The 13,000-nt window shown below is 35.0% G+C and overlaps 3 protein-coding genes and 1 long non-coding RNA gene across 6 annotated transcripts; 2 read left to right on the top strand and 2 right to left on the bottom strand.

The window, feature by feature from the left end:
* Window positions 1–1,515: 1,515 nt before the first annotated feature.
* LOC122300748 lies at window positions 1,516–3,955 on the bottom strand. 3 transcript variants are annotated; one of them, XR_006240072.1, is made up of 3 exons: window positions 2,741–3,010; window positions 2,480–2,621; window positions 1,516–1,908 (listed from the first exon to the last, which is right to left on the bottom strand). It is a non-coding gene; the product is annotated as an uncharacterized LOC122300748 (long non-coding RNA). The 3 variants fall into 3 exon arrangements; XR_006240073.1 differs by lacking the exon at window positions 1,516–1,908 and adding an exon at window positions 3,029–3,955 and having other exon boundaries at window positions 2,208–2,621; window positions 2,741–2,830; XR_006240071.1 differs by lacking the exon at window positions 1,516–1,908 and having other exon boundaries at window positions 2,208–2,621; window positions 2,741–3,019.
* A 1,193-nt stretch (window positions 3,956–5,148) lies between these two features.
* LOC122300747 (putative calcium-transporting ATPase 13, plasma membrane-type) lies at window positions 5,149–8,326 on the bottom strand. Its single transcript, XM_043111621.1, has one exon. It carries the CDS (start codon window positions 8,324–8,326, stop codon window positions 5,276–5,278), a length of 3,051 nt encoding a protein of 1,016 aa, XP_042967555.1. The 3' UTR covers window positions 5,149–5,275.
* Window positions 8,327–10,042: 1,716 nt separating this feature from the next.
* LOC122301876 (protein arginine N-methyltransferase 1.5-like) lies at window positions 10,043–10,754 on the top strand. The gene is made up of 4 exons (XM_043113238.1): window positions 10,043–10,123; window positions 10,323–10,391; window positions 10,497–10,550; window positions 10,671–10,754. The coding sequence occupies exons 1-4, from the start codon at window positions 10,049–10,051 to the stop codon at window positions 10,752–10,754; spliced, it is 282 nt and encodes a 93-aa protein (XP_042969172.1). The 5' UTR covers window positions 10,043–10,048.
* Window positions 10,755–10,913: 159 nt separating this feature from the next.
* Window positions 10,914–11,484, top strand: LOC122295691 (protein arginine N-methyltransferase 5-like). Its single transcript, XM_043104780.1, has 2 exons — window positions 10,914–11,176; window positions 11,257–11,484. Exons 1-2 carry the CDS (start codon window positions 10,928–10,930, stop codon window positions 11,320–11,322), a joined length of 315 nt encoding a protein of 104 aa, XP_042960714.1. The 5' UTR covers window positions 10,914–10,927; the 3' UTR covers window positions 11,323–11,484.
* Window positions 11,485–13,000: the final 1,516 nt, after the last annotated feature.

The following is a 13,000-nucleotide window of genomic DNA, read 5'->3' as shown; positions in this document are numbered from 1 at the left end:
AAAGGAATACAACAGCACAATGAGCTGGGGAAGAGACCCTGAAAGTGATGATCTTATGTTTACTTTTGCTACTGGTTTTCTTATCCGAAACCCAAAAAATAACTCTGTTTTTGTGGAGGCTTGTAAAAGGAGAATATAATTCCTCGTAGTAGTTCTTTTGATACTGCACTATGGAGGAAACAAAATCCACCAACTAAATTACACGATCTATTAATATTAGACGTCTATGATTATTATCATTAAATGAAATTGAAAAAATATAATTTTTTAACCTATAATTTAATTAGAATATGATTACTAATTAATATATAATAGTCTAATAGGTAGATTAGTAAAATATAATAAATTAAATTAAATTAATAATTAAAAAATTAAATACTTTTTAATTATTAATTACTTATTAAAATGGATAATCTAATGTAGATATTTGATATGAATAGTCAAAGTTAAATTTATCTTATATTATTTTATTATATAATAAAAAAATAACTATTTTAATGTAGAGATTTATGTGAATAGAATAATCTAAATTAAATTCATCTCACATTCATTAAAAGGGTCATTTAGTTTGAACTAATATATTGAGGGTGCTCTGAGAGTGGGCAAAAGGAGATAGAGCTTTTCAAGAGTGAATTTATACTTGTGCCTCTTGCCAAGTCAATACGTAAGAAATACTATGTTTTTTGTTAGTATATTTTGCATTTCTCATATATATATATATATTATCCCTTTGGAGTTGGGACTGATCTCCCTGATCGTTGACTACTCATTCTAACAAATCATGTAAATGCCTTTAATAAGCTTCTAATTTCATTTAATAAATTAATTGCAGGTGGTTGTTCTTCTTTTTCTAAAGGATAATTTTATTCATCATCTTTATCTCACATGCTATATATAATTTTTTATTTTTATTTTTATTTTTTTTCTTATTAAATATGTGGTGTATAGATCATAAGTAGATGAATTCAATTAATTTAAAAAAAATAAAACAAAAAATAAAAATAAAAATAAATATGATGCGTGAGATGATGAGTAATAAATTTTATTATTAAATACCTTAAAGATAGATGACGTACATTCAAGAATGGTTTGATATATATATATATATATATACTAGATGAAAGCAACGTGCAATGCACGTTTGGTTAGTTTATAAATTTTTTTTTTTTGTTAAGAACTAATTTTTTTATTAATTCTATTTTGTTTTACAAAATAAATTTTTCTCAACCAACAGTAGTTGTCATACCAATGTTTCATTAGTTTTCAATGATAAACCAATTCCTTCAAACCCAGTTGCACTAAAAAAATTCACCAAAAACATGCTACGATAGTAAAAACAACCTTTCATATTGATGAGATTAAAAAGAAGGTTTAGTATGTTCGATGCATGTTGACACCATGAACCTAAATTATCATGCATAAAAAAACACACAGAAGTCAAAAGGAATATTTCAGCCAAAAGGGTTAAATGTGGCACATCCAGAAAATTGCCCCACACAGAAGTCAGTTCAGTAGTATCATTGAAATACTGCTTTATTGATGTAGTAATATAATTTCTATGTAAATAATTTGCTCTTTTTAAGAAGAGGTGCAATCCAATCCAAATACACTGGGTGCATAAAAGAGAAAGCAACTCATTGGAGAGAGGGAAAAGGGTAAACAAAGAGCCAAAGATACTCTGAGCCAAATTTCTATTTGATGTTTGGAATGTAATAGAATTGTTCAGCACTGCATAAATGATGTTACTGTATTAGTTTTGATTTCAAAGTTCAATATCTTGAGGCTACTTGAGTACTAAAGGAAAGTCAAATGCTCTCAACTTCCTTCGAAACTGGCATAAGTAGTTGAACTGTAAGATGTATAGAATGCTAATTAGACATTCTTCTTCATCATGTCAAATCGAGTAGCCTGAACCAAGCCCAACCACCCATAGTCAAAGAAATATGGAAAATAAATTACTATATAAAATATGTGAAGAATGTTTGAAAGGCCAATTTGGAAGTAACTGCAATGCCATCATAGAATAGTGCTGCAAGCATGGCATTGGAAAGTGAGGTGAAGACTCAATACTCAATCCTTATCCTTTGAAAAAGGGTAAAAGCTACAAACTTTCTATTCATGTGTACTTGAAATCACGGTATTCCAGAAACATGAATTTGTATCTTCATAATTAATAAACAAATGGCCACTAAAGAAGAATCCAGAAATAAGTTCTACCCAATTTAACATCAACATAGAATCAAGTTATATTTGATTTTCTGTCATGCTTATGATATTATAAAGAGTCAGAATGTCTTTGACAAAAAAATCAACTGCCGTCAAATAATAACAAGCTATCCAAATTTGGCATATAGCTTAGCACCGTTTCACAGCTGTCAATGAGATATATGTATTACAATGCATTTCTAAGGTCAAATAAGCCTAACAAGGTGCCATAAAAAGTTCTGTTAATAGAAACAACAAGCAATAAAGAAGTTACCAGGCACTTGAGGGAACCTGCGAGGCAACAAAGGCCGCATAGTGCCTTTCTAAATTTTCTAATCAACTGGATTTAGATTAATTGCTTCCAGTTTTAGCAAGAGCTCATCCTTTTTTGGAGTGGGAGCCAGAACTTCAATATGCTGCAGCATAAATTAAAATTATCACAGTAATCTTTACAAGCAATTACAGATGTACTGGTATAGTATCAATGGCATTATAGATCTACAAAGCAAGCAGCAAATGCAAGTAAAATACTCACAGATATTCAAACCAGCAAGTCCTCCACCATAGCCAGAGTACTGAACTGCATGCATAAACCTAAATGCAAGAAACAGAGGTCTAGCAGAAACTGCAAAAATCCAAACCCAAAACACGATATTCAAGCACAAATAGTTTTACCATTTAATTCTTCTGTAACAGGAAGGTGCAGTTTGGGAGAATAGGGGGAAACCGACGGATTGTGTGTTCGTTTACAAATACCACAGTTTTAGTATTTAAAATACCAAAATAGCCATGTTCAATTCTGGCAATAAAAAAGAATATATACCATTAATGCTCCTTGAATTATTTTTCAGGAAAATCAAAAGATGGCATTGCAGACTGAAATAGATACAGGCTCCATTTCCAATTCTACATCAAAGACATATTAAACACTGATCAACATATTAACCCACAAATAGGTTAAAGCAGGGATACATTCAAACACCAAAAAAAAGGACTCCTCTTAGAAATTCACTCCATAATATGGACATGTAGATTTCATCGTTCTTTTTTATCAAAAGATATTTTTTCCCTTCTACCAATTTATTGACCATCCCAGTCTTGAATAAGAGAAACCAATCCTAGCGCCCTCAATAACCAAAAAAAATAACAAATTTAACAAGCCAATAGGGTTTGGTACGAAAAAAATAACAAAGGATTAGGTGGGTCTTCAATCCAGAGTCCAGACAACATACTATGATCTGCTTGGCCAACTCGTTTGTACTTATTAAATCTAAATCCAAAATTCAAAGGCAATAAAACAGAGGTCCAGATTGAACCACATGCATAAACCCAAATGCACAAAACAGAGGTCCAGCAGAAACTGCAAAAATCCAAACCCAAAACACAATCAAATTCAAAACACAAGACGCCAATAAAGGCCAATACAAAATCCAATCAGCAGAGTTTTTGTCGAGCTACTTGCCGTCAATCGTGGAGAGGTGGTTTTTGTCAAACCCTGGGAATACATTCGGAAGCCTCGCACTCTCTCTCTCTCTCTCTCTCTCTGGGCTTTGGCTTTTGTTGGAGAAAGGAGTGTTGAGCTGTAGTAGGTCCAAATCTGCAGCATCTAAGGAGCAGTGGAGGAGATTGGGAGGCGAAGATGAAGACAAGAGATTAGAAGAATTAAAGAATAGAGAAGATGAAGGGGCAGAGAAGGAAATAAATGCAGTAGTTATGAAGTTCAATTCAAATACGATAGTCGATCTGTTACATTCACAGTACACAACACAAATGGCCACAAACGGTGGCTTAACTGCGACTTAACGGAAATAATAAAATTAACGGTAAAACAAAATTTTCTGTTAAAACAATAAAATTCTGTTTCATAGATACTTTTTATATATAGAAGATATATTATTAATTCAAATGCGACAAAATCAAACAAGTCTTAAAATGAACTGAAATAATAATAATAAGACATACACCACATGTTATTTATGTAATATAATTTAATTTAAAAGATAAATTTTAAAATTTTAATTTTATAAAATAAATATTTAAATGATATAAATAAGGTATTCTACCTATCGACTTAAAAATAAAATAACCCATAAAAATAATGAATAATTGCATCTATTATACATCATTTTCCCAATTGAAAGCCCATATATAACCAGTGTCAAGGTCTCTCTATTTTTTAGAAACAAAAATGGATACTAGCCTTGTTTTGTCGTTGCAAGGTACACGTAATTGCATGTGTCCACGAACATAAGGAAGTTCAAATGACCAAGATATTTCGGTTAGGCCCAACAAAATATTTTGGCTAAAACAATGTTATTTTTGGGACATTTTAAGATGAAAAGTAAAAGAAGTCTTCAAAGAAAAAAAAAATATTAAGTAATGCTACGTAAAATCGTGGAATGTACAAATGTCGTATAATCATTTTAAAAAATAATGTAGTTTACTATTAAAAAATTATTATTATTTTTTTCATGTAGGTTCTATATAGACGTTGCAAGTAGATTCCAGCGAAATAAACATGCAGTAAATGACTATTACCCACGAAATATATAAATGATGGTTCTTTTAATTTGCATGTTCATCCATGTATAAAAAGAAATAAAAGTTGGTTGCAATATGGTATGGCAGCAGAAAGAATATCAGCTTCATCCTACACCGCACATTGGGAATTACACAATATTGTGCCATTGAGGCTTATTCTGCTTCAACTAAGTTTTGGGCACAAAAATTTTTGGTAGTCTTTCCAAGTATCTTATTTTTCATACTTGCCCTTGGCTTTCCGCTTTATAAATGGTGATAGATTTGTCCTAGATTCTAACTATAAGTTGCATTCATACATATTCTCTAAAGACATTATTGAAACAGCCCACGATGTATGTTAAAGAACAAACGAAATTAGTAATTATATTTATCATCAAATGAATGGAATCACAACTTCACATATAAAATATTGTGCACAATGAGAATACTAAAAATAAAATCAAAGATACACTACAAATTCTACTTCAAAAGTAGGTTGAGCTATGGGCTTGTCTTAAAAAAGGCAAGAAAATTTCAATGGAGATCCTTGTTACTTTGCCATCTTTAGGCAGCTGAAAAATGGTCTCTTTGGAACAGGTATCCACTTGACAATCCAACCGATGGGCCAAGAAATTGCTGCAACTCCAATGCATCCACCCCATTGCACCCAATTCAACCTTTCTGTGTCTGCAAATTTCTTTAAAAACTCCACCATGATCACTTGAAGGACTATGGTTATCGCAATGATTCCCAAGAACAACCTGTTCCGATGTATCCCCATGAAAACATTCTTCTTCTCTAGCTTTCTTGCATTGAATTCATTGAAGACTTGACAAAGAACAAAAGTATTAAAAATTAAGGTGTCATTTACCTTCTCAGTTACCCCAAAGATTGATTCACCTCTGAATTGCAAGGTCAGGAGGATGACTGTCTGATATAAAGCCTGGGCCAATAAGTTTCTCCACATAATGTTGGTAATAAGTGGCTCTGTCCAGCCCACCGGGGCTTTTTCCATCAGCTCCTTGGTGGGCTTCTCTGTTGCAAGAGCTAGGGCACCCAACGTGTCCATAATCAGATTCACCCACAATAATTGCATTGCTGTTAATGGGACTTCACCTGCAGAAACTGCTGCTACAAAGTTGATAACAAGAGCAACAACGTTTACAGTGAGTTGGAATTGGATGAACTTCTGGATGTTGTTATAGACACACCTTCCCCACTTGAGAACTGTGGCCACAGAAGCAAAATTATCATCTAGAATGACGATGTCTGCGCTCTCCTTAGCAACCTCAGTGCCTTGGATCCCCATTGAAAGTCCTATATTTGCTTCTTTTAATGCTGGTGCATCATTTGTGCCGTCACCAGTAACTGCAACCACATGGCCTTTTTGTTTCAAGCACTCTACCATAAGAAGTTTGTTGAAAGGAGAGGATCTTGCCATCACACAAATCTTTTCGACTTTCTCCAATCTCTCCTCTGGTGTGTAATTTCTGAATTCTACGCCTTCTACTACTGCTCCACTGAACATGTCCTGTCCAGGCCTTAGAATCCCACATTCTGTTGCTATAGCTTTTGCCGTGAAAATATTGTCTCCTGTGATCATTTTGATGTTCACACCAGCATTTTGGCAATCTTCCACAGCTTTCCTCACCCCTAGACGGCATGGGTCCTTAAGTCCCACCAGTCCTAGAAGAGTCAAACCATCTTCTTTTAACTTTTTATGTTCTTCGGCATCTTCGTTGTCTTCTTCTGAAATTTGCTTATGAGCAAAAGCAATGCACCGGAGGCTGCTAGCTGCCATACCTTGAATAATTTGCTCAAATTTCATCATTTTACCATCATCCATATCTTTGATATTTCCAAAGGCATCATAGTAACTTGAACACATCTTCAGTATCATCTCTGTAGCTCCTTTCCAGTGTATATGGGTTGTGTTGTCTACCTTTCTCCTCATCAAGACCCCACTTCTTTTCTTTTGAGAATTGAATGCTTCGACGAAAAGAATCGTGCAACTTTCCTTTATTTTCTCCATTTCCATATTCAGCTCCAGAACAGACCAAGAAAGAATTGCTTTTTCGGTAGGACTACCTGAGAACTCGATTTCAGATCCTAAAGGCGACCTGTAAACACTACCGGTTGTGTTTAAAGCAACTCCTTCATGGACCAAGTCAAGAATAAGTGGAGCCATTGATGAGTGAGCATCTGTTGCCAAAGATTCTTCCCCTAACCAAAACTTCGTCACCTTCATTTTGTTCAGCGTGAGAGTGCCTGTTTTGTCAGTGCAGATGGTGGTGGCAGAGCCCATTGTCTCACATGCAGAGAGCTTCCGCACCATTGCCTGATCGGCCATCATTCTCTTCATGGAATAATCAAGTGTTAGTGTGACAGCTAGGGGCAAACCTTCTGGAATTGCAACTACAATTATAGTAACTGTTGCAGCTACAATCTCTACCACAGCATTCACGATGTCATCGGCCTTGGTCTTGCTGCCATTGAACTCCCTATTTCCATTCTCATCTTCTGTATTTCCGGTGAAGTATCGAACCAACAAGACTACGAGAACTAGGAAAGCAACTGCCAATCCAACCTTACCTATTGATGAAGTTAGATTGTTGAGTCGAGCTTGTAAAGGTGTCTGTTCGTTGGTGTCACGGTTGATCAAGCTCATCATCTCACCCCATGTCGTGTTCATGCCAACAGAAGTGACAAGCATTCGGGCATAGCCATCAGCAACTTTTGTACCGGAAACCAAGAATGGATGATTGCAATTTACCTTAACATGGTCACTCTCCCCTGTCATACTGGATTCGTCCAATTGTAATGACTGTCCCTCTAAGAATTGCTCGTCTGCGGGAACTTGATCTCCAATCTTTAAGCAAACAACATCTCCGACAACAATGTCAAATACTGAAATCTGTTGACGTCGCCCAGCCCTCACAACATCAACTTGGATATTGTTGCTGACTTTGGATAACTTGTCAAATTGTCTGTTTTGCTTGAAGTTACTAATGGCAGAAACAACAATGACAAGAAATATAGCAACAAATATGCTTCCACCATCGTACCATCCTTCTTTTATTCCATGTTGTTTTATACCAAATGCAAGGGAAAGTGAAGCGTAGCCTAAGAGGATGAAAATGGTAAGATCCTTGAAGGCTTCCACTACGAAATGGAAGAAGCTCTTTGTAGGTGGTCTTTTGTACGTGTTTGAGCCAAAAGCCTCTTGTCGGCGAGCCACGTCTTTAACATCAGCACAAATACCAAATTCAGCATCGATTTCAAGAGTAGATGCTAAGCCTCGAATTCCTCCAATATTTTTTAGGCCTGCAACATCTCTCTCTTTGACAAGCTCATTAAGAGTAGATTGATCAATTTTGAAATTGTTGCCCAGTTTGAGGTCCACAACAAAGAAAGAAGAATGGCGTGAAACCTTTGTATTTTTCTTGTGGCTTAGAGAATTTTTGTAAAATGATAGCAAGGCTCTAGAATAATAGATGGTCACAAAAGCTGTGCGCCATCTGTTGGTGGGTTTCCTAAGGGTGGTACGTGCATGGAGTAATGACTGAAGTGGTTCCAAGCCTGCTAATGAAAAGCTAGACATTATTTTGGAAAGCAGAAGAAGAAAGTAAAGGAAGCACGCAGATGATCACTATAAAGGTTATTAGGAGTTAAAAAAAGAAAAGAAAAAGAGGATTGACACTGCAGTAATTAGAAACACAAGAAAAGCAAAATATATAGTACTTATCTTTTATCAAGGAAAATAGGATGTTCAAGACCAAAAAAGGCCGTTTGAAAATAAATTAACTTAGGATACAATGTATAAGCAAATATCAAGGATATAATATTGCTAGCTATTGCTTTTTGGATATAAACTAGGTGTCCTACTAGTACTATTGTTTATATTTGTAGTTCTTGTACGTTAATAAAGAGGAAAGCAAATGAAGCAGATGTCACCAGAGGTGGTGCGTGTAAATTAAAGGAGATCAATGAATTGAAAGAATGTAATTAGAGAGGCGATCCAATATATGAAACCTAACCATTGAGACGAGTTGTTTGAAGGAGATCGAACTGTTATCCTGGAATGACTTCTTGCCACAGCTTTGAACCAAAATATCAAGGGTGATGAAAGCGATGAGCACAAGAAGGTTTCCAAGGGTGTATAAGTAGGCCTTAATCTGCGTGTTTGTTGGAAAGCTTGTTTGTTTTACGCGGCGACGCAATCAATCGATCTCACTGTTAGTGGGATGCAGGGCAGGTCTTTATGTCGATAACTTAGGCTGCATCGATAACGTTTTTAAGGGAAATTATAAAAATAATGAGTTTCATCAATAATTAGTATGTAATAAATTGAATTTAATTCAAAAATCAAACACAGCCGTAATTATCTGTAATTGGTATTTTATATATTAAGTACATGGTTTCACAATAATCAATATGTTATATATTAGACTTTTAGAAAATATAATTTAATTTTTTTCCTCGTTTCCTTTAAATAGTCATATTAGTTAATTAAAACTTATCTTTTTGTAATGATGATAATTGAAATACTTTCCTAATTCTTTCACTACAAGAAAAATTAGTATTTGCGGCTAAATTTATTTTCGGCGGTACAATTTTGGTCGCAAATAGCCATTTTTTCAATTTCAGGAAAATGTTTGTGTCAACTTAAAAAAATAGCCGCTAAAAATCATTATTTGCGGCGAGTTCAGTGCGCCGGAAATAATCTGGCCGCAAATAAGCCTGTCAGCCATTCCAAGGTCGACTTAATAACATTTTCGCCATTATATGTATTTGTTACAACGACATGTTTTTACTTGTTACGGCGACTTTTTAAGTCGCCTTAATAACTTCTGCAGAATTAATTCCCTCCCTCCTCTTATTATTTTCCCACGCTCGAAATTTTCCCTCTCTTTCTCGCTCTCTGTCCCTGTCTTTGTCTCTCTCTCGCTCTCGCACTCGGGTTCTACAGGAGGGTTTCCATTCAGAAGCCAGCGCCGCCGTCTTCTCATCGTCTTCTCGCCGGTGAGTTTGTCTTTAGAACTTCTAGGCTCCATTAATCTCTTTCTCACTCTCTATAACCCTCGCTAGTTTCTAACCCAAACCATAGTTCTCTATTTTTGAAACAAATTAGTTTCTAACCCTCGCTAGTTTCTAACCCAAACCCCCGCTATTGCTATTTAGGATTTTTCTCTAAGTTGCCTCCCCCTAAAATTTTGGGAAAATCTCTTTCTCAGTTTATTTTTCTGGTTTTTCATTTAATGGAAATATGATCTCTTCAACTGAAATCTGACAATAAAAAAAAAAATCATTTTCTGTTATTTATATGCAGCCTCTCATGGATAACCTTGAGGCTCAAACCTACGAGACATTTGAGAAAGATGCAATGAAATACATTCAGGTATATTTTGTGAGTTCTATTTTCGACAAGTTTATCTTTAAATGTTGCTATTGTTGGCAGTCCTATTAGGCAATATTTCATGTCAGTAGTAAGTGTACAGATTATGGTTATTATTAAAAGGCAGTATGCCATGATTACGACAGTGGAAACTAGTGATATTTTTGTTTGAATTAATACGCTGTGCGCTTACTACTTGTAGTACCAAAGGGCAATTTGTAAAGCTTTGCAAGATAGAGTTCCTGAAGAAAAAGCATCAACACTAACCATTGTAAGCAACCCACCATCTTTTCATGATTTCATTGATTTTAATAAACAAATATAATGCAGTTGGTATCTGGCATCCATTGCATCATTTTTTTCCTTGTATTCCTAGGTATTGATGGTTGTAGGAGCAGGGCGAGGACCTCTTGTCAGGGCATCATTGCAGGTACATTCACATAACTTCCGCTTATTCAATTGTGGCTATGTCACGTCTTTAGACTGCATGCTACATGGTGAGATCTCTTTTTTCATGTTGTATTCTATTTTTTTTCCTCTTCATACATAGGCTGCTAAAGAAACTAGCCTCAAGCTTAAAATTTATGCTGTGGAGAAAAATCCAAATGCAATTGTTACACTACATGTGAGTTAATTATATTTTGTATTGCAAGCTTTGCTACTTTGCCGCAATGTAGATAACATGCTGGGAATGTGTGAACAATTATCATATTGGTTTATAAACTACTGAAGTCATCTAGACTAATGCTTTGTTATTCTTGAGTTAGTTTAATCATTTAATTACGAGGTGGGCTTATATTCACATACATGAATATTGATTATGTAGGATATTGCAGTTTTCTTTTTCTAAAGTTATCTTTTGAAAATTGCTTTCGCTCGACATTTTTTAGTGTATTGGTCGAGTGCATCGTTCTGTATGCCTTGGTGCCCTTTTTACTAGCAATCTTATATTTCGTGGAACAGAGCTTAGTCAAACTAGAGGGCTGGGAAGACACTGTTACCATAATTTCTAGCGATATGCGTCACTGGGATGCTTCTGAGAAAGCTGACATTTTGGTAAGGGCATATTACCTTGAATCTATTTTTTATTTCCTTTGATGCCTGCTTATTTTTCTTTGCCTTTTGTTGGTTCTTAGGTTAGTGAACTCCTAGGTTCTTTTGGTGACAATGAGCTTTCTCCTGAGTGCCTGGATGGAGCCTAGAGGTTTTTAAAGGACGACGGGATTTCAATACCATCTTCATAAGTATATTCTCTAAAGTATAGTATTTTCATACTTATGAAGAAATATATGAGTGTGTTATTTTATGAATTTATTGTCCCGAGGAAAATCTGAATGGGCTATGTGCTTGCTTTGCTTAATGGTTGACGTGCGAATGATGATAGATAAACTTATGCCATACAGCTGGTAAGACAAATTTTTGTTGTTGCAATGTTTTTATTTTAATGAACAGATGCTTCTTTTATGAAATTATAATAGGCCCTTTTCAGGTACACAAGTTTCATTCAACCGGTGACGGCTTCAAAGCTGTACAATGATGTATGCCGCTTGCCCTTGTGGTCTAAAATTTCCACCATTTCCTGATTCAAGTATTTAATTAAACTTTTGTGGTTATGTGGCAGGTTAAGTCACATAAAGATCTTGTGCACTTTGAAACTGCTTTGAATCATATCCTTGGAGACTTTTCCCTCATTGTTTACCAATTTCAGGCTATTAGTGCATTTTCAGCTGTCATTGATCGACTAGGTACTGTACATTTTCCCTTTTCTCTCCTTATATAATTAATCTGTTTTAAATCTGCATTTTCCCATTCAAATGCAGTTTTGATCAAAACTCTGTGAAGTTCTATGGATGGCCTCTATTTAAGTCTCCTTTCTAATGCATTTCAAACATGACTCTCTAGACCTGTTTGGATGGCCTCTGTTTGAGCCCTATTCAAACTTTGCTTTGAATACCTCTGGAACTCTTTGGATGACCTCCATTCAAAGTAGTACTAAAATATTGTTTATGGCTTTATTTGTTTTTTGATAATTTCATTTATTTTAGGGGTTTTTTTTTTTTTTTTTTATCACATTGCTTCCAAAATAACTTTGTTTTTGAGCTTGAATAATAATTTTGGAAGAATTCTCTCTTTCCACCACTTTTTATTCTTTGGAATTAACAAGAGTTGACACCCTTATTCCTGGTATTCTTGGCAAATCAACAGGTCTGAGGAAGACTTTACGGTATTCATGCATGAATCAACGGGTTTATTATGAGGTTGCTGTAATTTTCCTAGCATCTTTGTCCTGTACACTCACAGAAATTTGAAAACATCTTCTTTGTCCTATACACTTCATGCATTAATCTCCATGAAAGTGGATAAGATACAAGATTGGAGGAAACTTGGATGCTTTTTTTGCTTTTCTTTAGAGTTATCATTCTTGGAAAGCAGAAGGATGTTTCTTCTGTAGTTGTTCTTATTCATTTGCCTTCCTAGATCCATTGATATCAGCTGTGGTGTAAATATTGTATCTCATTGTTTAAGAGGTACCTGCAGATCTGTTTTTCCTTTACACTTTTTATAATCAATCGAGTCGTATGTATCAAGGAGACTGGAAATAACGAGAATGTTGCTTGAGTATTTTGTTGGTAGGAGACTGGAAATTAGTTTCTGAACCCGCAGAAGAGATACAACTTGTGTACCATAGTGTTAGTTCACATGTACTGGAGTCCAATGGATCCATGCCCAAAGACAAGCATAAAAGATTATTGGATATAGAGAATTTAACTGTACAGACACCAAGTAAAGCTACACTGGTTAGAGACTTAAAATTGGTGGTCGATGAGATGGATCACTTACTGGTTAGTGAAGTATTCCTTAATTTATTTGTGGATTTTT

This window comes from Carya illinoinensis, chromosome 2 (genome assembly GCF_018687715.1).
Source record: "Carya illinoinensis cultivar Pawnee chromosome 2, C.illinoinensisPawnee_v1, whole genome shotgun sequence".
In the NCBI taxonomy this organism is placed as follows: domain Eukaryota; kingdom Viridiplantae; phylum Streptophyta; class Magnoliopsida; order Fagales; family Juglandaceae; genus Carya; species Carya illinoinensis.
This window is presented reverse-complemented; position numbering and strand designations above follow the sequence as displayed.

Bases quoted from the DNA above. Each gene is read 5' to 3' on its own strand.
- LOC122300747 (XM_043111621.1), bottom strand. From the start codon at position 8,326: ATGTCTAGCTTTTCATTAGCAGGCTTGGAACCACTTCAGTCATTACTC.
- LOC122301876 (XM_043113238.1), top strand. From the start codon at position 10,049: ATGCAGCCTCTCATGGATAACCTTGAGGCTCAAACCTACGAGACATTT. The intron at 10,392-10,496 runs GTAAGCAACCCA...TTGTATTCCTAG, and splicing joins AAGCATCAACACTAACCATT to GTATTGATGGTTGTAGGAGC. The intron at 10,551-10,670 runs GTACATTCACAT...CTTCATACATAG, and splicing joins TTGTCAGGGCATCATTGCAG to GCTGCTAAAGAAACTAGCCT.
- LOC122295691 (XM_043104780.1), top strand. From the start codon at position 10,928: ATGAATATTGATTATGTAGGATATTGCAGTTTTCTTTTTCTAAAGTTA. The intron at 11,177-11,256 runs GTAAGGGCATAT...GTTGGTTCTTAG, and splicing joins CTGAGAAAGCTGACATTTTG to GTTAGTGAACTCCTAGGTTC.